We start from the raw sequence: 23,768 nt of genomic DNA on the forward strand, positions 1-23,768 counted from the left end.
TCGTGTGTTTTTAATGAATATATTTCTTTCATAAGATAGCCATTAAAGTATATTGACTGGTGATACATTTTAAAACAATGAACACATATACACAAAGAAAATTTGGTTCTAGACATGGACAGCCACAGGCTGATACAAGAAGGTATGTACTTCTAAGTCTGATAAAGGAAGTAAATAGATTTAGACAAAGCAAAAATCAGGAAGTATTTCTTTTTCGAAGCAAATGTGCATAAAGACTCAAAGGGCAGGTCAGCACAGAAAAGCAGCCTTGAATCACTGCCGAATCAGCAGGAACACTGCTGTCCATGGTCACCATCTGTAATCACTGTGCCCAAATGTCAGCATCTTGGCTGGCTGGTGTAGTCCTATTTTTTTTATTTTTTGGAATAGCATACATAGGTTTAACACAGGATGTTGATTTAAATCGATGAGGAAGTTCTAACTTCTAAATAACTGGAACAGAGAAACATTTGAAAAAGTATGTAAATATTAATAGAATATGTACATGTTCAAAGGATGTTATGGGCAAATTCTTTATACATTTTCTAGATGATTTAACCTAGTCATATTGAGTTAACATTGTAGCTTTTATGGAGACTTGTAGCAATTATAAGTCAAGTATGTCTTAACTATCTGTTAGAAACCAATTTAAGAAGAGTCCACTCTGAACTTGGATTAGGTTCCAAAATACCAAAAATGGGGGCACCTGGATGGCTCGGTTGGTTAAGCGTCTGACTTCTAATGGTCATGGGTTCAAGCCCTGTGTTGGGCTCTGTGCTGACAGCTCAGAGCCTGGACCCTGCTTCAGATTCTGTGTCTTCCTCTCTCTGTGCCACTCCCCTGCTTTCTCTCTCTTAAAAATAAACATTAAAAAACAAAAACAAAATACCAAAAATGTCCAGTGATGAATTAAAAACACAGAAATAGGCAATTCTAAAGTATTTCAGTGACAGGATTACTGGGATATCTAAATATAAAGATATTTAGGTAATGCAAAAATATTAAAGATTTCTCACTTCACTAATCTGTCAAAAAAATGAACCCTTCTAAGTTATTTTCAAGTTCATTTTAGAGGGAAGGGCCCTTTCTGAGAAATGCAGTTTTCTCTGTTGCCAATAAACTTAGGTTTGCTTCTTAAAATGAAGAGAACAGGGTGTATGTTCATGTATCAAATATGAAGCATACAGAAGCCATTTTCCTTTGAGGCCTTAAGGAGGGGAGAAAAATCCCAGATGTAGCATTCTGTCCAAATGATAAACCACAACTAAGTGAGTGAAACATTTACAAAAGTCAGGGCAGCCAAAGGAGCCTCTCTGTTCAATAGAAAGAGTAAAAGATGGATAGGATGTAACTAAATAATGGCTGGAGTAACAGGGGTTTCAAGTCTCAATTGGTCTCTCTTCTGTTATGTTCACTGGAAGATCAGGGCCAAGTGTATCCCCCGCCTTCCTCCATGCCGCACCCCCTCCCCCCCATATAAACATTAGTTTTGTGTGTGGATCTTTCTGCTTTGTCCTTCATGTGGCCTCCAAGGGTGATAAAGCGAGAGTCATCTGATCTACAATGAAGAGGACTGGGAAATGATTCTTAGCAGACCCAGCTGTTCTGAAAGGCAAAAGCTTAGTATATCAAGAGGTCAAATATACAGTAACTGATTTAATAGCATTAAGTACATACCTACATAACTTGCATTACATATGAAACCAAACTACTTCTTAACCCTTTAATTCCTGACTAATGTAAGTTTCTTTATATGCTTTGGCTTTACATCCTAAGGTTAGTTTTCAGTGCTAGAACACAAAAAGAATTATTCTTTTTGGTATATTTTCAGTAATATCCTATTACAAGCACTGTATCACAAAGTGTTCTTAATATTTAGCAGATTATCTTAACAGTCTTACTTAAATAGTACCAATAAAGTCATTAGTGAAGGCAATTAGGTTTAATAGTTAATTGGGTTACTATTTAGTATCTATGTCATTTAATAGTTCTTAAAACCCATTTTCATTTTAAGAAGTAAATCTGAAATTTCTCTAAATGGAAAATCAGTTATTTTCAAACAAGTTAAATTTTGTTTCAGATTTTCATACAGTATTTTTATTTCATGATACAGTAGTATCTTCCACAAATTTTATCAAGACTTAGGGCAAGTACCAAGGGAATAGCATTTTTTCCCCTGCAGAAGTGGTCAAAGAAAAATACAGAAGTTTTAAAAAACCGTGTTACCAAGTTATAACACATCCTGTGATACCCTCTTCCCCTTGTTTTGTGAGAGTACAGATGATTATAATACAAAATAACACCACAGAAAAATAGAAATTTAAAATAATGTTTCAAAATCATTTGGAAGGAATCAAAATGATTCCTGACCCATAAGAAAGGTCCTTTCAATTCAGTACAGTGTGTAGTTCAGTTTAAGAACAACTTCATATTTTAAAATGTACTGAAAAATGCATTCCACTATTAAATAAAAGGTATAAAAATTTTTAAACATTGAAATAGTTTTTCTGCACAAACATAGGAATAACTAGAATATAATAAAGACTCTTCCCCGAGACAGTGGCTATACAGTAAACTTCTTGAAAAATTCTGTAAGTGTAAAAAAATCTAATTAATACACATCTGGGGCTTTAAATGGGAAAGTGGTACCTAATTCCACTCACCATTAGATTTAATCTGAGCTTTAAAACATACAGTTTTACCAAAGGTGCCATTTTCATAAGTGTTCTAAGTCTATCCACAAATGCTAAAAGTATACAGAAGCGTATGTGATACAGAATTGAAGTCAAGATCTTGTTCTACATGTTGGCTTACATTAAAGGGTCAAGAAGAAATGTATTATTTACATTGAGATTATCTACTGCTGTGTGTAGAAAGTTTAAATTAGCTGCAAGAAATTTTATCTAGACACACACCTGCCTAGTGCTATGATCTGGTATTTACTGGGCAGATTAATTACAAACATTTCTTCTGTTCCTTTAAATATGATCAGGCAGATGCAGAAGAAGTTGGTGTCCATAGTAAGTGCATTTCTTCTAAATGTCTGCAGGATATAAAAGATGATTGTTAAATCAAGAATTAGTTTCCAAATTAACATGCATCTCATACACTACTTAAGACACGATTTAAACACCCATTTACCATGTAATTTGGTACCTAGTTTAGATATTGGCAATCTCTCATTTGCTTATTTTTGAATCTTCTAAGCAACATTCACCTTCACAAATAATTGTCAGTATGATTACTCAGACATCACACTCTTCACTTTATGTGAAGATTTATCTGAGATACTTCTGAGAGATTTCTGAAACTCCTACATGATCTACTTGCTGAAAACACCAAAATCTACATGCCTTTTGTCTGTAAGCCTTAAGGGCCTTTCAGCAGGTGTTTCCTCCAACAGCTGCCCCCCAAAAAAAGAGACTGTATTTACTGACATTCCTATTCGGCGAGTGTCCCTCTGGGGACTCCTAGTGGTGGCAGAAGTTCTTGTCATTTGGCTTAGGACCTTTGTGTGAGAGGATGTCTTTGACAAGAGCAGCTATTGGCAAGTGATGACACATTTCCCATAGGGCATGTGGACCTTTGATTCCTGAAATACCCCATTCATGCTTACACCGGCAGCCATGAAGAAGTAATGCATGGTAGTCCCCTATATTTCCCTATTCATGGGAGTTCACATATATTCTTGTCCTAGAAGAATGTAGGTTGCCAACTTAACAACCAACTCTTGCCAACTTGAGTCTGGTCTGAATTCCTATAGAAGATTTTAAGCACTCTAGTGTTGACTTAATATCCCTGTAGGTTATTGATACATAGTTATCAGAACTAATGACAATACCATTCAGGAAAGGAAGACTATCATTAAATAGTTACTATGGGGGAGGTGCTCGTTAAGCTTACTGTACAATCTCACAAGGTAAATATTATCAGTCCCATTTTATAATTAAGATTTAGGGAAATCAAGTGCCTTACTTAAGACCACAGAGCTAAGTAGGTAGCAGAGCTGGTGCGGGACGTGTAATCCAAATCCTGTCCTCTGTTATAATGCCAGACCATGCAGAGAAGTTTCATCGATTGATCATGACTGCTAGAAGGGAGCATAGCATGTGTATTATCTCTACACTGCCATACTGGCTCTGGAGATGAATTATCTCAGAACACAAACGAAATACAAGTTAGACATAGTGATGCAGTTCATGAGCAGTATTTTGACAGAATTCATCCTTCGTATAACAACTATATTCTCTCTAAAATATATTTTGGATTGTTACTTCCCTAAACAATAATCTTCACTGGTCCACTTCTGCCTAATGAATAAAGTCTGAACTTATTAAGCCTAGTGATCATAACTGTCAATGATGTGGTTGAACCTACTGTTCAATCGTTCTGCTTTTCTGCCTTTTTGTTCATGTTGTTCTCTCTGCCTCGTATGTTTATACAGCCCATCAAAATTACCCATTTTTCAAATTCAAGCTTCTTAGTAAAGTACAAAGTTTCCATTACTAGGGTCTGGAAGGTCCTCTGCCAGACATAATGTAGAGTGAAATAACTAGAATTGATTTTCAAAGAATGAACTCTTAAGTAACGACCTAATCACTCCATCCTGAGGTGATCTATGTCTGTTGTGTATTCCTATACTATTGCTTATTCTTCATTTGGTTCTTAGTTTATACTCCTTGGTCTGAAGAGGAAGGAACTGTCAATTATTCTGCTCTCTATACTCCATGGAGGAGTGACAAACTTGACTGGCCAAAGTCCAGAACATTGGTCCACATTTTGCCAGTAATATTATATGTCACTCTTTTTACACAACACTCTTTCCCATCACTGTCTACTCTCAAGTCCAATGCATCTTTGTGCTTCCTAATTTCATGTTGTAAAGAGACCAGCCCATTTTATCTATCTCATCTGCAATCAAGCATAGGCAGGTCTATTTCAAAGTTCCGGCTTTCTCCTCAGGTTCAAGGTTTAGATTCACAGGGTTCAAGATTTAGACTCAGTGTGGGAGACAGGAGGTTCCATTTCTGCCTTAGGCACAATCTATATTAGTTACCCCAAGTTTCTGCCAGAGGATCTGCCATGTTGGAGGTTATCAATTCCTCCAACTAATTAAGTTGATACTTGGATCCTCATTGGACTCCTAGTCCCTTTTTGTACTTGCTATTGGTCAGAATCCTGGAAAGAAGAGGGGAGAGAGGTCTGAATTTGTACTGCTTATTATAGTTTGCCTTATATTATTATCATTTTATGTGTATAATATTAATCTTGTATCTTTAGCTTAACTACTAGGTTTTAAAAGGTTGGCATTATGCAAGTGCTTTGTTTATACTAAGCCATATACTTTTGTTCACCAAATGATTTATCCAATTGTTTCTAGATGAAGTATCCCAATATCTCCTGCAGTATCACCTATTACTATTTAACCCACACCATGCTTCCACCATCCCTTTGCTGGTCTTTGTACGTCTGTGACCCATAGGTTGCTGCCTCTCTTACTCACAGTATCTCTTATTCTAACATGATTTTATAAAGGCTTTGTTTGTTAAAGGCTCTGGGAGTGAATCTGTATGGGTTATTTCCCCCAGTAAATAATAGAGGTCAGGAGGAATAATCACTGAAGTGTGAAAGGGCAGGAGCTGATGTGCAGACAGGGAAGCTGGCCACAACGGTATCAGGAGTACTGTGACTGTCAGAGGTTTCTAGGGCACAGGCCAAAATGAGAGAACATGGAAGAGAGACCTGAGGAAGCCTAATGTAAGGTGAGTTATAAGAAGGTTTTGAAATACGGGTAAGTTTTTGACAATGACGGGAAAAATGTATGTCAAGCAAAGGAGACAGGAACAAAGATAAGGGAATGAGAAAGACTCTCTCTGAGGAATGTGCCTGAAGAATGGTACATAATCTGGACTGAGGCACAAGGACAAGGAAAGCTGTGGTCACATGAGGGAGAGTTCTGAATGTCAGTATAAATTTGATTTTACTGTGAATGTGGTAGAGTGATACCTTCTTAAGCATAATTTGTCCAGTAGCAGAACAGGCTGTAGGGGAAAGGGAGCAAGGGGCAGAGAGGCAGGTTACCATAGGGAGGATAATATGGATGAGAGGTAATGAAGGAATAAACTAGTGCAGGGGTCATGGAGAGGAGAGGTAAACATTTTCGGAAGTGATCTAACCTGGCAGCAGTTGGGTATGGGGCCACAAAAAGGGACAGAAATTTGAGGTTTTGAGTCTTATCACTGGATGAGTGTAATCCCTAGAAAAAACAGAAATGAGGAAGAATTGGGGGGGGGAATAATACAAATCAGCGCACTTGGGGGACAATATATGGCAGCTGAGCTTGTGGGTTTACAGCTCAGGAGAAGGTCACAAATTGATTTGGAAACCATATACAGTACTACACTAAGGTGAGAACTAAAGCCAAGGAATGGGTGAGATCACGAAGAAACTGCCCAAAACACAGTCAAAAGAACCCAGGGAAATGCCTCAAAGGTGAAGTCCAGTTTCATTTCTTTGTCTTTTCCCTCCACTGCTTCCCACTGAAAAGGAAGTTGAGTGGTAGGTCAACTTTCATTCTTTCAAGTCTTTTGAAAGTACTACTCAAGTTAAAGACTCAGAAGACCATGCCTAATGTGTGATGATCTTGGGGCACCTGGGTGGCTCAGCCAGTTAAGCATCTGACTCTTGATTTTGGCTCAGGTCGTGATTTCATGGTTGGTGGGATTGAGCCCCATGTCGGGCTCTATACTGATAGCATGGAGCCTGCTTGGGATTCATTCTCTCTCTCTCTCTCTCTCTCTCTCCCCCTCTCTCTCCCTCTCTCGCTGCCCTTCCCCTGCTCCCACTCTCTCAAAACAAACATTAAAAAAAGAAAAACATGTGATGATCTTTACTAGAATCCAGCAACACAAAGCTATTCCCAGCACGCCTTAGTTACCTGAAGTTCATGGATGAGACTGTCATATACTAAATGCATATGTTCTCTGCCAGATGTATGATTGTCTTCTAATAGTTTTTGTTGGATTTCCATGGGCCAGAAATTGTATAAAATGTTTAGTCCTATAAGTATGTGTGTATATGTATATATATTATATCCTTCCTGTTTAATGGGATCTAAAACCTTTGACCAATAGAGAAACCTGAAAATCACAGATCACTATTGTGAGTGAGCAAAGCACCGTCTCTAGCACCAGACTACTCAGGTTAATATCCTGGCTTTGCCTCTTAGGTAATTCTGGGGCAAGGTATTTACATTTTTTTAAATGTTGATTTATTTTTGAGAGAGAGAGATAGAGCGTGAGCGGGGGAGGGGCAGAGAGAGAGGGAGACACAATCTGAAGCAGGCTCCAGGCTCTGAGCTGTCAGCACAGAACCCAACATGCGGCTTGAACTCACAAACTGCGAGATCATGACCTGACCTGAAGTCGGACACTTAACCAAATGAGCCACCCAGGTGCCCCAGGACAACCTCTTTGTGCCTCTGTTTCCTCACCTATAAAATAAAGATAATAACTATATATCATGTAAGTTGTTGAAAAGGTTAAATGGAATATATATAAAGTCTGGCACATTGACAGTGCTCAATAAATGTTAGCTATTATTATAAACTATTATTTGTAGTGTACAACAGAATAAACATTCTAATGAATGAAAGTGACACAATTTTGTGTATAAGATGCTTTGCAAATATTTTTAAAACAGCTAGTTTGTTAGGAAGCTAATACTAATAATTTTAAATACCATTTCCAAAGAAATGGATTGTCAGTATAGAATTCATTTTGCATTAACTTTTTTCCTAAGAGATAGCAGGCAACATCTGGTTAGCTTCTAAGAATCTTAATTAATATTGATGCCACTAAGTCTGAGATAGGCTAGCTCTTCATGCGAGCCTTCAGTTATAGGTACATTAGACACTAATATCACATTATGACTCATACTGCTTCTAGCTAATATGTTATAATAAGCTAGTTATAAATCTATCATTTTTACTTACATTGCTGAATCCATAGGGAACTGTTGTGAAGGAAAGATACAACTAATTAATATATAATTATTTACTTAATTTAGCACATTTCCAAATTCAAAGACTTGTTATATCTTGTTCAGTCACATGTGTCCTACAGAAACTATAACCCACCTGTCAGTATCTAATTAGTTATTTACACTAAAGGTGCTAAATTAAGAGCCCCCTTTACACTCACCTAAAAATATGTGCTAGCTGATCAGCCTAGCTGATGGTGTTCTTTTCAATCAGCCTCTAACTCATACATTTTGTCAGACTGTCCTCTTATTTATAAAATTAGATTATAATTTCAACAACAGCTCCAAAGTTCATGTTCCTATTTTCTTTATAGACAGTACCAAATTTGATAATGTAAATAAAATGTTTCCACATGAACAAAACAATGAAATTTAACAAGGCTAACCTTAATTAGAAAGGTGAAACCTTGGGGTGCCTGGGTGGCTCTGTTGGTTAGGCATCTGACTTCAGCTCAGGTCATGATCTCACAGTTTGTGAGTTTGAGTCCCCTGTCAGGCTCTCTGCCGTCAGTGCAGAGCCGGCTTCAGATCCTCTGTTTCCCACTTTCTGTGCCCCTCCCCAGCTCATGCTCTCTCTCTCTCTCTCTCTCAAAATTGAATAAACATTAAAAAAAAAAAAAGAAAGAAAAGAAAGGTGAGATCCTACCTCAGTTTAAAATGCCTTTAAGGAATTCATAGCTGTCAAGATGATATAATTCTGTAAGAAAGAAAAGTGTTTTTTTTCAAAAAACAGCTTAAAGTAAGTTGTCACAGTATATGATGCAGAATAAATGCTGAATAGAATGAAATTAAAGAGCCTAAACATAAAGTTTTATTTTACATTATAAATAGCTTTGGTGCTATAAATTCTCATTTCAACATCTTACTGATTTGCCTAATTCTGAAACATACATTTAAGAATTTAGGATAGAAAGTACTGAGTGGGAGAGAGCCAAAGCATAAGAGACTCTTAAAAACTGAGAACAAACTGAGGGTTGATGGGGGGTGGGTGATGGGCATTGAGGAGGGCACCTTTTGGGATGAGCACTGGGTGTTGTATGGAAACCAATTTGACAATAAATTTCATATATTGAAAAAAAAAGAAAGTGCCAAAAAACTTATTATTATTATAATACATGCTTATCCTTTATTATAATTACTTATCTTCTGTGACAGATTCTATAATCCTGAGGGCAGGACCAGGTCTGTCTGGTTCCTTAGTATATCACCAATGCTAGAACAGTGCCTGGCTCATAAGAGGCATTCAAAAAGTATTAAATGGATGAGGCACGTAAGGAGATAGCAATTTCTAAGTATTTGAAAATATTTACATTCCTTTAAGAAATCCTTAGAATGGCATTTGTTTTTATTCATTCATTGAACATGCACTGTGGATCTTCTATCCTGGTTCTATACGAGGTTCTGAGGCTACAATATAGAGATATGACTTTTGTTTGTTTGCCAAGGAGGAGCCCAGAAGGAGCCCTGTAACCAGACGATTACAATATACTGCGACACTACAACGTTATACATTTATAAACATTCAGACAAGTGTTGTAGAAGCCTAGAAGAGGAAGCAATTTCGTTTCACCTAGGTGAGCTGGGGAGAGTCACAGAGGATGTGACATCTGAGGCTGACCTTAAAGAATGAGCAGGAGTTCGCTAGACAGAGAAGGAAGAAAGAGCAATCTAGGTAGAGAAAGGAGCAGGACAGGCCTGGAGTTCTGAGAGATTCCAGAGGGCTGAAGCATAAAGTGTGAACAGTATGAATTAAAATGACTTCTTTCCGGGGCGCCTGGGTGGCGCAGTCGGTTAAACGTCCGACTATCAGCCAGGTCACGATCTCGCGGTCTGGGAGTTCGAGCCCCGCGTCGGGCTCTGGGCTGATGGCTCGGAGCCTGGAGCCTGTTTCTGATCCTGTGTCTCCCTCTCTCTCTGCCCCTCCCCCGTTCATGCTCTGTCTCTCTCTGTCCCAAAAAGTAAATAAACGTTGACAAAAAAAAAAAAAATTAAATAAAAAAAAAAAATAAAATGACTTCTTTCCTCCTATATGAGGTCTGAGCTAGAGGAAAAATCACCTAATACTTACTTTTCACAGAAATCTTGCTTTAACTACTTAATTAGCTATATAACACTATAAATATCTGCTTTATTATTCTCCATATGTGTTTAAAATACATAAACCACTTAGAGAATTTATCTAACTCTTTTTTGAGGAGCTTTCCTGACTACTCTAAGAGTTAAAATGGGGGAAAAAATGTTCACCTGTCAGGTGACATAAAACCAATTTCTACTAAATGTGCCAGAATAATTTTTCTCCACCTCAAAAACGGTTAGTCTTCAGTCTGTTCATTACTGTCTTTTTATAGTATTTTTATTTAATAAAACCTATTAAGACTACCATACAAATCTCTTTACTTATGCTTTTATCTTTTAACTGATCAATTTTTATATTGCTGACATCCCTTCTTCACCATTTGCTCATTTAAAAATTCATAGTATGTGAGATATGTCTCTGGAGAAAATGTCTATAAAATTTGTTACAGCTGGCAAATGTGTATGAGTCAGTGATAGCACATGACTAAATGCTTCACAGAAAATAAAATTTGTTTCTGTAGTAAGCAGAACTGTTTAAATGTTATTTATTTTTATGTTTCAAAGAAAATATATTGTGAAGTGCTGCATTGATTTAATACGCAACAATGTCTGTGTACATGCTGTAGAAGGAAAATTTATGAAACCTTTGCACAACTCCTTTAATTGAATTTTCCAAATCTCTCACCACACACAAATAATCAATATCTTCTGCAGAGAAAACCAGTCAGAATTATTACTGTCTTTCGTTTCAATTTTGTTGTCATCAGCACATACGGAGCACCTGGATATTCGTAACGTCTGATACCAAGTTATTTACACCTCTTAAACACATAATTGCTATTAAGTGAGTTCAAATCTATGGTTTAATTTTTTTTACGGATTATTTAAAATATAAAAGTGATCATACTTCTAGAGAAGTATACAAAAATTTAAATCATGGAAAAAATTATTTAAAAGGCTTTGAAAAGTAATAAATCAGTTTGTTTTTCCTTAAATCCTAGACAAATCTCAAGTAAGCAGTCAAAATGTATCCCCAAAACAGTGATGAACAGTGTAAAATAAGAGCATTAACATTATTAATAGGAAAACTATGAACCACGTACAACATACATGAAAACTGAATCCTGATACAGAGCTGAGGACTACAGTTGTACATTAATGTATATCTGTGTCACCAAAACTAATACCTCCATTTTTTATCTCCAGATAAACCAAGAACGTTAAGACATAGGAAGGAATTTTTGTTGTTTCTTCTAAAGCTCATCATGTCTAAACTTCAGACTCCAGTGCTTTTAAAACTGAAGTATTTGTCTGAACAAAGATATTGTTTAATGTTAAGGTATGAAAAACTAAAAGGGTAGTAGTCTTCTAGGGAGTGAAATCACTTGGCCGACATGATAAATGCTTTTTCAAGACTGAGTGGAGGAAAGAACAACATAATTTTAAGTTAAAAAATACTTCAGTGGATGGTTAGAATGAAAAGGCAGTATCAAACTACTTTACAGTCTTAGAACAGAAAGAGTTTAAAATTTGTCCTCTAGTCCAAGAATCTGAAAACTTTAAAATCCTATAACCCAGATGAATTTTACAATGTAAGACAGTAAGTTAGCTAAAGAAAACAGAAACATAGTTTGTGCTTTTCTTTTGAAGGCCACAGCTAGAAATTCTGAAATATTTTGTATTACAAACAGCTGAGACAATCAACTTTTTTGAACAATGTAAAGTTCAGATGGTTACATTTCATTTCAAATATGCATACTGCAACCTACACAATTATTCTCAAAACAGATAAAATATGTTTTGGACTAAAGCTAAGTGTCTAGATTTCGTATCTTGGCAATGGCTCTACAATTTGCTTACATTCTTTTCAAAAACATTTTGTTTACTGGAAGTACTGGTCATAGACAAACAATGATGGTATTTTCTAATATCTGCAGAAAAAATGAAAATACTAAGTACTATATAATGCCATCTATTGACTTGGGAATATCTGTATTAAGTTGTTTTAAGTAGAGGTTGATTATGTAAAGTAAATAAATTTCATGCCTTACCATGTGATGATAATGTGACATTCCATCTGTATCAACTCACTGAATGGTCATGTTTTAAATCTTCAGCATAACAAATTAAGAATAATTATGAAAATTCACATCCAAATCTAACAGAAAAAGGACCTTTCATCTCATTATTTTTCTAAGAGTCATAAAGCCAATGTTATTTAGGAAAGTGAGGTTAGGCTTACTTCCTAAGTAACTGAAAAAAGAAAGAAAGCTTTCCTTTGTTTAAGAAAATGGTACTTAGCAAGAGAGATCCTCTTTTATTCATATACTCTATCAAAGCATTCCCTGATTTGCAACGTCCAGTTCTTTTCAAAACTATGAAAATCTCAGTGTACCTTTTAATGTTATTGTGTATGTTTTAATTTTCCCTGAATGTTACATAAAGCCTTAAGAATGTGTGTCAGATGTCTATTTATTTAAATCACTAAGCATGTTATTTTTACAATTATACTGCTCTGCCTGTCATAAAGACTGCAACGGATGCCAAACAAGCTATTTTTCCTGACATGGAAAAATAAATAGAACTAAAGGACCAAGCTGAAGGGGCAACAATAGCATAAATGCTGGAATTTTCCTGATATTGTCTATTTTAACTATCCTAGGAAAATTTTATGAGAATCTGAAGGACATTCTTTTGATAGTAAAACAAGTAATTTTTTTCTTAAAAAATTTTTTTTTCAATGTTTATTTATTTTTGAGAAACAGAGAGAGACAGAGAGTAAGTGGGGGAGGGGCAGAGAGAGAGGAAGACAGAATCCGAAGCAGGTTCCAGGCTCTGAGCTGTCAGTACAGAGCCTGATGTAGGGCTCGAACCCATGAAATGTGAGATCATGACCTGAGCCAAAGTCAGACGCTTAACCAACTGAGCCACCCAGACGCCCCGTTCTTATTTTCATTCAGTACCTAATAAAACAAATCCCATACATATTATGGGAGTTGTTTTTATATTATATAATTTCTAATATATGAATATTCCCAAAACATTTTAAAATTTAAACAATTCTAGATAATAGCATAGTAAAAGAAAGGAGTACATTAGAAATTTCTATAAAAAGCTGAAGGCTTGATCCCTAAATAAGGAATGTATATACAAAGCAAATTAGTTTCACATGCCAAAGCACTAGCAAAGTCCTTGTAAAATGAATGTGTAAATAAAAGGGGTTAAAAATTAACTCAGCAAAAAAGTTATACACGTATATACATATATACATATATATATATATACATATATGTATATACATATGTACATATACATATATGTATATATATATATATATATGTATGTGTTGGTGTGTATCATCTTTAATCAAAAACAAAATAAAACCACCAAAATAAAAAATATATATATTACGAACCAGAGAGAGAAAGAAAAACACTCAGTAAAAATACTCAAACTCATACTATAAAAAAAGTAACCTTCAAAAGATTTTTCAGACAACAATACTTTTAAAAAATTAGTTAAAAGGCTAACGAAGATTTGAATAAACTCAGGAAATATAAAGAGCTAAAGCAGCTCTTGCCAAGAAACAGAAACAGAAGATGACATATAGTGTGATATATATAGATATAAAATATATATCTATATATATAGCTACTACATATTTTATGTATCTAAATTCAGTTTTCATTTACACCACAACAAATATTCAATTCTTATTAGAAATTTTAAAACATGATTTAGTCACAGGATCTCCTTTATACATGAACAAACACGTGGCCCTTAGGGAAGGCCTGGTAAAGGGCAAGTCAGTTTTAATGCCTAAAATACTAGAAAATAGTTTTAAGGCTGGTCATGTATATACACAAAGAATTGGTACATACTAGATAACTGAAAGGAGACAACTTTTTACCACATGTCTTAATAAATGTCTTAATAAATGTTCAGGGAGGGAAAAAATACTTTTGGAAAATTATTTTCCCATTATTAAAATGATGATCACTTATTTATTCTACAACTTTCCCTTCCTCATTTCTCAAAACTTGGTGAAAGCCAACTATGTAAAGCCTAATTCTAGTCAATTCTAGAAAATTACAGATTAAAAAAAAATATTCATACCACTGGCACAGAATATAAAGAAGAGAGATTTCCTCTAGATGGGAAATAATAATCATTACAATTTCCCATTATGATCCTCTAAAATGTCTCATGTTAAAGGAGACTAAAACCTCTGAAATCCAGGTACACATTATAATCAGGTTTCACAAGTATAGGAGGGAAGAGACTTCAAGTCTTTTCTAAGAGCTGCTTTCATGTTCTTAAATTCTTGCGATCACGGCGGAAGTTAGCTGCTCAACTGAAAGGCTCAGGAAGCCTGCTCAGCTCTCTTCCCACATGAGTTCTGGAGGAGTACTGCCAGGGCTCTTGCCCTGTATTAATTACCCAGGTGGCCTCGGAAGTAAGCAGCAGGGAATCCCAACAGTTCCCGCGGCAGTCTCACCACAGACTTGTTAAAGATCCTAAATAATCCTAAATATAGTCTCATATACTAGATTGGCTGAAGTAGTTTCAGTTATGCCTCATATGTTTGCAGGGACTGCAAAATGGCATTGATGTCAGTAATATTAAAATGATCCTTCTTAAGTTGGTCTAAAGGTTTTAATATTTTATAGTCCACGATCATTTTGCTTACTGAGGTATGGATATGCATGTGTTATGGGAAAACCTGCTAATTTCGTTTCCCATACTGTGAAATGCTCAGAGGCATATGGGTTCACAGTAGATCAAACATCATTAATGCTCTGAAAGTTTTCAGAACACTGGTTACTGAGTAACTTTTTATGCAATGTATAATCCTAATTCAACACCAAAAATTGTTATATATTAATGCATTGTTGCCCCTATTTGTCTGTATTCTCAAGAACTTTTAATAAAAAGACCAAATTTAAATCTTAAACTGAAAATTGTATTTCAAAAGATATTTTAAAAGTTTAATCATCAGGGAAGTTATCATAGTCTGCCAAATCCAGTATAAGGTTTTTCAAATGGGATTCATGATTTTTTAGAAGATCACACTAAAAAAGGGCTCATGATGATTGGTTTTAAATGGTGAAATGAGATGAAAGGATCTTTTTTTTATAAATTAAAACACAACTCTTTACCTTTGTTGGGAGGTCCTGAACTCTTCTTTTCAAAGAGTTTTTGTTTTGTTACTTTTGTCACTAAAAAAAAAAAAAAAATCCCATGTTAAGAACTAACGTGGAATGCAAATAATTTCTCATCTTAGAAAAACTTAATGAAAAAAAAAATAATTTTAAGTAATACACATAGATTTCAAGTACAAAATGTAATACCTTATTATATCTTCCTTAAATAATGAGCACCAAATTTTTAAAAAGCCTGATATTCATTTGCAAAGGCATATTCTTTCCCTTCATATTCAGCAAGAATCCCTGAAATAACATATCGTGGTAAAAGATATATGGCTTCTGATTTTCTAAATAATATTTTCAATACATGTCCAGTAGTGCCATAGATAAAAAAGTCTATCAGATTTAAATATGGGAAAAACTATTAGGCTTATCTCTAAAATTGAGAATATTAGAATACATATATAAGTTTACAAATAAGGAATGGAGATGTCATTGAAAACTCATGAATTTTTCTTACTTAGTTCTTTCGTTTTCTGCATTTCTTTTTGTAAGAAGAAACATGACATACAGGAGATACCAATGAGCTTTCCAAGCTCTCTACTGCCCTCCAAAGCCTAAAAGAAAGACATCTTAAATGAGTTAAGTTCTCTACAAATACAACATTGCTGACAAGTCTAGTAAAAATACAGTTTACTGTTTCTTTCATCTGAAAAACTTGAATTCTGTGGTAGGAAGTTTAACTTTTTTTCTGGTAGGTCAACTACTGCAAGCTTTAAAATGCCTGAATAAAAATAATTTATTAAAAACACTAAACATGATCCACAAATTTACTTTTAAATGTGAAAAAGCCAGATCTTACGAAAATATTATGGTTAATTAATGTTCATATAAGAAAAGAAATTCCTACATAAAAAGTAACTAGACATATTCCCTGTAAGTTCTTTCCTGGATTGGATTCTCCAATTTAGGGCTTCTTTCCTATCTTCTTTTTTCAAATGGGGTAGGAGATATATGAAAAATTATACATCTCAAAGGAAAAAAAAAAAAGCAAACCTGTATACTACTTAAATTTTGCATTATCTCCAGGATTTCTTCTGATGATTTTTCAACTTGAGACAGCAACACCATGAATCTATAAATGAAAAAATATACATATTTAGCAAGATCAGCATTTAAACACAGCACGTCATTTTCACAGCTTTAATTCTTTTTAAGAGATCTTAGGTTCATTTTTCTAATTCTTTTCTTTAAAAAGCAGTAGAAGATGTAAATGTTCCTCCATCATTCTTTCATCCCTTTACAAACACAGTGTATGTGACCAATCACCCTGTCTTTGGGATTTTCGCTGAGCAGTGGGAGAGGATGTGAAGATGTGGTTAGTTGGCTTGCTCCCTTCTCAAAGTGAACACTAATACACCATCGAAATCTGTGAGTCAGTGTTACCCAGTAATTTTTGTAATAGGAAAAGAAGTTTTACGGTTTTCATATATTTCAGTGTGAAAAAGATTACAAAGGCACTCTATTAAATTTGGAAACAAAGAAAACTTCACTTGTAATCCTATCTACTGAACCTATCTCTAGTTAGCATGTTACCATACTGGAAAAATTCTCTTAGGTTTTTGTTTTTTTTTAAATTTCTATAACTTTATATCATACTTTCTGCCCTTAATATAATATTACATATTTGTTTTTGGCCACATCAACCATATGTTTATAATTTAAAGGCTGCACAATATTGTACCTAGTAAACATACCAAAGATGATTTAACCATTCCCTTGTTCTTGCAGTTTTAGTGTCTTTCCCAATTTTATATAGTCTCATAGCTGTATATGATAATCTATATCAGTGCAGTCTAATAGAAATAAAATGTAAGCCACATATGTAATTTAAAGTTTTCTAGTAGCCACAATAAAAGAAGTAAAAAGAAAGAAGTGAACTTAATTTTAATAATATATTTTATTTAACCAATATATCCAAAGTATTATCATTTCAACATGTAATCAATAAAAATTATTCATGAGATATTTTATGCTTTTTCTTTTTTTTTCAATATATGAAGTTTATTGTCAAATTGGTTCCCATACAACACCCAGTGCTCATCCCAAAAGGTGCCCTCCTCAATACCCATCACCCACCCTCTACTCCCTCCCATCCCCCATCAACCCTCAGTTTGTTCTCAGGTTTTAAGAGTCTCTTATGCTTTGGCTCTCTTCCACTCTAACCTCTTTTTTTTTTTTCCTTCCCCTGTCCCATGGGTTTTGTTAAGTTTCTCAGGATCCACATAAGAGTGAAAACATATGGTATCTGTCTTTCACTGTATGGCTTATTTCACTTAGCATCACACTCTCCAGTTCCATCCACGTTGCTACAAAAGGCCATATTTCATTTTTTCTCATTGCCACGTAGTATACCATTGTGTATATAAACCACAATTTCTTTATCCATTCATCAGTTGATGGACATTTAGGCTCTTTCCATAATTTGGCTATTGTTGAGAGTGCTGCTATGAACATTGGGGTACAAGTGGCCCTATGCATCAGTACTCCTGTATCCCTTGGATAAATTCCTAGCAGTGCTATTGCTGGGTCATGGGGTAGGTCTATTTTTAATTTTTTGAGGAACCTCCACACTGTTTTCCGGAGTGGCTGCACCAATTTGCATTCCCACCAACAGTGCAAGAGGGTTCCCGTTTCTCTACATCCTCTCCATTATGCTTTTTTTCAAAATCCGGTATGTACTTTATATTCATAGCACATCTCATTTCAGACTAGTCACAATTCAAATGCTCATTAGCCATGTGTGGCTGGCTAGTGACTACTGTTTCAGAGACCACAAATCTATACTATTGATTTTATGAGAGAAACTAGAAATTCTATTTAAATGCTTTTCAAAATCACATCAGTGTTATCTATTAACATTTCTGTGCTATTACAAATAAGACAAATATGTTAAATTTTCATACATGATGAATAGGTACAGTATGTTTCAACCAAGTAAAATAGATTAAGTATGCAAACAAGGAATGGAGAGACAGTTATTTATGCAAAAGCTAAAACTTATGTAAGGAAAATGAGAGAGCATGTGTACGTCAGTAGGGGAGGGGCAGAGAGAGAGGGAGAGAGAATCCAGGCAGAGCCCGACTTGGGGCTCAAACCCATGGACTGTGTGAGATCATGACCTGAGCTGAGATTAAGAGTCAGATGCTCAACTAACTGAGCCACCAAGGTGCCCCTATTATTATGTACTTTCAATTAAAAGTCACTTGTCTGAGGCTTTGCTTGCTTACCACCTGAACTTCAGTTGGAGAGAGAGTGTCATAAAGGAATTCCAGCCCCTTCCACTGAGCTCCGAGAGTCTGAAGGAGCAAGAGGTTTTAAATGACTCCCATTCAGGGCTGGGAACCTCCAGACTCCCCTACATTATACCAACGATCACCAACTACCTCAGGGGGCTATAGCTGAGGCAAATGCGTTACTTCGCTATGAGAAGCAATCCTAAGGGTTCTTTACCTTGCATTCTTTTCCTGGGAGGACTGAAGTGACGGAGACTCTCTACACTGTCTTACCATACTTTAAGGAACTGATGATATTCCCTGTTGACCTTCATGGAATTGTGTGGGGGTGGGTCCTGGAGCGTTGCCGTCTTGAATGACTCCAAGAAGCTTTGTTCAGATAGAGTAAGATGTGAATGATGCCCCCAGGAGTTGTGCAATGTAGCATCCCAAAAAGACCTGTTAGCAATTCTCTCTCAAGTTAAGATATTATTGAGGGGCTCAGCTAAGCAAACTGTTATTGACAGCCTTGGAGAGCTGTAGGAACTGAGTATCAAATATCTGGGGAAACTGTTTTTTAAGATATCCTTCACATGCATAAGCTGCTTTTGGAGGGAAACTTGTCTTCACTGCAAGACCAAGTAAACTGGTGGACACTATTATTTTTTATTCCCATTTATTTATTCCCATTATTTTATTTTTTTTAATTTAAATTTAATTTAATTTTTAGGTAATGTGGCTAAACTCATATGTGGCTCAGACTCATGACCCTGAGATCGAGAATCACATGCTTCACTGACTGAGCCAGTTAGGTGACTCCCCTCTTTAATCTCTTTTCCTCTCCTCCTCCTCCTCCTTTTACTTCTTCCTAAATGAAATCAGCTCCTCCCATCTTTTTTTTTTTCAACTTTTTTTTTTATTTATTTTGGGGACAGAGACAGAGCATGAATGGGGGAGGGGCAGAGAGAGAGGGAGACACAGAATCGGAAACAGGCTCCAGGCTCCGAGCCATCAGCCCAGAGCCTGACGCGGGGCTCGAACTCCCGGACCGCGAGATCGTGACCTGGCTGAAGTCGGACGCTTAACCGACTGCGCCACCCAGGCGCCCCACAGCTCCTTCCATCTTGATGGCAACCAGTTTCTTAGAATGGGTACGCATACGCGCGCGCGCGCGCGCGCACACACACACACACATTCAAATCATCATGTTATACACTTTAAATACATACAATTTTATTTGTTAATTATACTTCAATAAGCCTGGGGATAATTACAAATAGAAAAAAGAAGGTTAATTACTCAGCCCGTTAACCTTCTGCCACACACATGTCCTTCTAATGTGCAATCCTGGATTTCCTACCTATTTGTTTACTTTCTGGACTAAGCTATGAACGCTACGAAAATTTTACTGCAGTATTGATGGTCAATATTATAAGTACATATATGATTTGCTGGATCCCTGATGCTGCTTAACTCTCCTTTTACTTAATTTAACAAATACTCTTTTTTTTCACAAATCAAAAAAATGCTGAAAATAATGGTCTGATACAGTCTCTACTCTTCAATACCGAAATTAAACTCTTATATTCAGATTTCTGCCTTACTACTCTACCGACACTCTCAAAGGCCACAAATGAACTTTTAATTAATTCCATTACTAAAAACTTATATCAAAGTCACTACCTGTAAGAGACCGTTTTTGTATAAAATCTCGAGAAACCTGCAAGTTATGTGAACGTTAAAGGGACAAAGTCCCAAGCACCTGGGTGGCTTAATCGGTTAAGCATCTGACTTTGGCTCAGGTTGTGATCTCATGGCTCGTGAGTTCGAGCCCTATGTCAGGCTCTGTGCTGACAGCTCAGAGCCTGGAGCCTGCTTTGGATTCTGTGTCTCCCTCTCTCTCTGACCTTCCTCTGGTTGCGCTCTGTCTCTCTCTAAAAGGAAAGGGAAAAAAAAGGGACAAAATCCTCAGGTTTTTCTTTACCCTCCTAATACTTTCCATGTCTTATACAGAAAAAGGTAAATAGGTCACGGAACCTCTATTTATCTAATTAATTCTATTTATCTAAACTGATTATTTTGGATGACAGCTGGACTGTAATAATGAAATATACTGCTAAATTTTTTTTGAGCTCTTTCTAAAGTCAAAACACTATACTTGTTACTTTATAAGCTACAAGCTATATCTTAACCTTTAAAATAACTCTCTGCGGTAAATATTATCTCCATTTTACAGATATGGAAACCAAAACACAAATTATTTAATTATTCAGGGTTAAACAATAAGGAACATAGTCAATGTGCATTCTTTGGGATTTTCTTTTTTTTTTACATATATTTTTAAAATCTAAATTTTAGTTAACATGCAGTGTAGTACTGGTTTCAGGAGAATTCAGTGATTCATCACTTATATACAACACACAGTGCTCATCACAAGTGCCCTCTTTAGTACCCATCACCCAGTTAGCCCATCCCCCATCTACCTTTCCTCCAGCAACCCTCGGTTTGTTCTATGTATTTAGGAGTCTCTTATGGTTTGCCTCCCTGTTCTTGTCTTATTTTTCCTTCCCTTCCGCTATGTTCATCTGTTTTCTTTCTTAAATTTCACATGAGTGAAATTACACTCTATGTCTTTTTTGATTGACCTATTTCGCTTAGCATAATATATTCTAGCTCCATCCACATCATTGCAAATGGCAAGATTACAGTGTTTTTGATGGCCAAGTGATATTCCATTACACACTCGCACGCGCGTGCACACACACACACATCTTCTTTATTCTTCAGTCAATGGATATTTGGGCTCTCCCCATAGTTTGGCTATTGTTGATAATGCTGCTGTAAACACTGGGGTGCGTGTTCCTCTTCAAATCTGTATTTTGTATCCTTTGGGTGGATACCTAATAGTGCAATTGCTGGATTGTAGGGTAGTTCTAGCTTTAGTTTCTTGAGGCACCTCCATATTGTTCTCAAGAGTGGCTGCACCAGTTTGCATTCCCACCAACAGCGCAAGAGGGTTCCCCTTTTCTCTCCATCGTCACCAACACTTACTCTTTCCTATGTTGTTAATTTTAGCCATTCTGACAGGTGTGAGGTGGTAATCTCATTATGGTTCTGATTTGTATTTTCCTGATGATAAGTGATGTTGGGCATCTTTTCATGTGTCTGCTAGACATCTGGATGTCTTCTTTGGAAAAGTGTCTATTCATGTCTTCTGCCCATTTTTTTTTCTTTTAAGTTTATTTATTTATTTTGAGAGAGAGCATGTGCACGAGTGGGGGAGGGGCAGAGAGAGGGAGAGGGAAAGAATCCCAAGCAGGCTTTGATGCAGGGCTTGAACCCACAAACTGTGTGATCACGACCTGAACCGAAATCAAGAGTTAGATGCTTAAGCGCCCCTTCTGCCCGTTTCTCAACTGAGTTATTTGTTTTTTGGGTGTTAAGTTTGGTAAGTTCTTTATAGATTTTTGATACTAACCCCCTATCTGTTATGTCATTCCCAAATATCTTCTCCCATTCCATAGGCTGCCTTTTAGTTTTGTTGATTGTTTCCTTGCTGTGCAGAGGCTTTTTATCTTGATGAAGTCCCAACAGTTTGCTTTTGTTTCCCTTGCCTTTGGGGATGTGTCTGGTAAGAAGTTGCTGTGGCCAACGTCAAAGAGGTTGCTGCCTGTGTCCTCCTCTAGGATTTTGATGGTTTCCTGTCTCACATTTAGGTCTTTCATCCATTTTGAATTTATTTGCATGTATGGTGTAAGAAAGTGGTCTAGTTTCATTCTTCTGCATGTCGCCGTCCAGTTTTCTCAACACCATTTGTTGAAGAGACTGTCTTTTTCCATTGGATATTCTTCCCTGCTTTGTCCAAGATTAGTTGACCATATAGCTGTGGGTCCATTTCTGGATTTTCTATTTTGTTCCATTCATCTACATGTCTATTTTTGTGCCAGGACTGTACTCTCTCGATGACTACAGCTTTGTAATATAGCTTGAAATCTGGAATTGATGCCTCCAGTTTTGTTTTTTCAGGATTGCTTTGGCTATTCAGGGTCTTTTGTGGTTCCATACATTTTGTGGTTGCATAAATTTTAGGACTGTTTGTTCTAGCTTTCTGAAAAATGCTGGTGGTATTTTTTTTTAAGTTTATTTATTTTGAAAGAGAGAGAGAGAGACAGAGAGGGAGGGAGGGGAAGGGGCAGAGAGAGAGAGAGAGAGAGAGAGAGAGAGAGAGAGAGAGAATTCCAAGCAGCTCTGCATGGAGCCTGATGTGGGTCTTGAACCCATGAACCATGAGATCATGACCTGAACCAAAATCAAGAGTCAGACTCTTAATTGACTGAGCCATCCAGGAGTCCCACTGTTGGTATTTTGGTAGGGATTGCATTAAATGTATAATGTGTAGATTACTTTGGGTAGTACAGACATCTTAACAATGTCTGTTCTTCCTTTCTATGAGCACGGAATGTTTTTCCATTTCTTTGTGTCCTCTTCAATTTCTTTCATAAGTGTTGTATAGTTTTCAGAGTATAGATCTTTTACCACTTTACTTAGGTTTATTCCTGGGTACCTTATTGTTGTCTGCAAATAGAGATAGTTTTATTTCTTCCTTTCCAAATGGATGCCTTTGTTTTCTTCCTTTCTTTCTTCATTCCCTCCCTCCTTTTCTTCCTTCCCTCTAATTGCTCTGATTAGAATTGCCAGTAAAATGTTGAACACCAGTGGTGAAAATGGGCATGGCTATCTTGTTACTGATCTTTGGGGAAAGTTTTTCATTCTTCCATGTCAAAAATTTTGAACAGCTGAAAAATAAGTCTCTTAATAAATATACAGAATATAGGCATAACTTTATTTTCATTTTTAAGTTTTTCATAAGCATTTTCTTTTTTTTTTAAGTTTATTTTATTGAGAGAGAGGGAAAGAGAATCCCTTAGAGCAGGCTCCAAACTGTCAGCCCAGAGCCCGACACAGGGCTTGAACCCACAAACCATGAAATCATGACCTGAGCCTAAATCAAGAGTCAGATGCTTAACCAACTGAACCATTCAGGCATCCCTCCTTGATAAGCATTTTCAACTAACTCACCCCTAGAGGTCCTGATTTAAGCAGAAAGTGATTCATAATTCAGATTCCTGTTGCATGACTGGATACTTAAAACACAGTAAAGAGAAACTCAGACATAGAATTCTGAACAGTGGCTACCTGTCACAGTTAATTGTATACATAACATACAAAT

At 36.2% G+C, this 23,768-nt stretch overlaps 1 protein-coding gene across 1 annotated transcript in view; it reads right to left on the reverse strand.

The window, feature by feature from the left end:
- Positions 1–3: 3 nt before the first annotated feature.
- ITGB3BP (integrin subunit beta 3 binding protein) overlaps positions 4–23,768 on the reverse strand; it is a 72,741-nt gene continuing 48,976 nt past the window's right edge. The window contains exons 7-12 of the mRNA XM_045033601.1: positions 16,320–16,398; positions 15,784–15,880; positions 15,276–15,335; positions 8,687–8,737; positions 7,994–8,013; positions 4–3,043 (exon numbers count right to left, since the gene is read on the reverse strand). Of these exons, the coding sequence (XP_044889536.1) occupies positions 8,688–8,737; positions 15,276–15,335; positions 15,784–15,880; positions 16,320–16,398 (286 nt within the window). The 3' untranslated portion in view covers positions 4–3,043; positions 7,994–8,013; position 8,687. The remainder of the gene's footprint in view (positions 3,044–7,993; positions 8,014–8,686; positions 8,738–15,275; positions 15,336–15,783; positions 15,881–16,319; positions 16,399–23,768) is intronic.

This window comes from Felis catus, chromosome C1 (genome assembly GCF_018350175.1).
Source record: "Felis catus isolate Fca126 chromosome C1, F.catus_Fca126_mat1.0, whole genome shotgun sequence".
Classification (NCBI taxonomy): Eukaryota; Metazoa; Chordata; class Mammalia; order Carnivora; family Felidae; genus Felis; species Felis catus.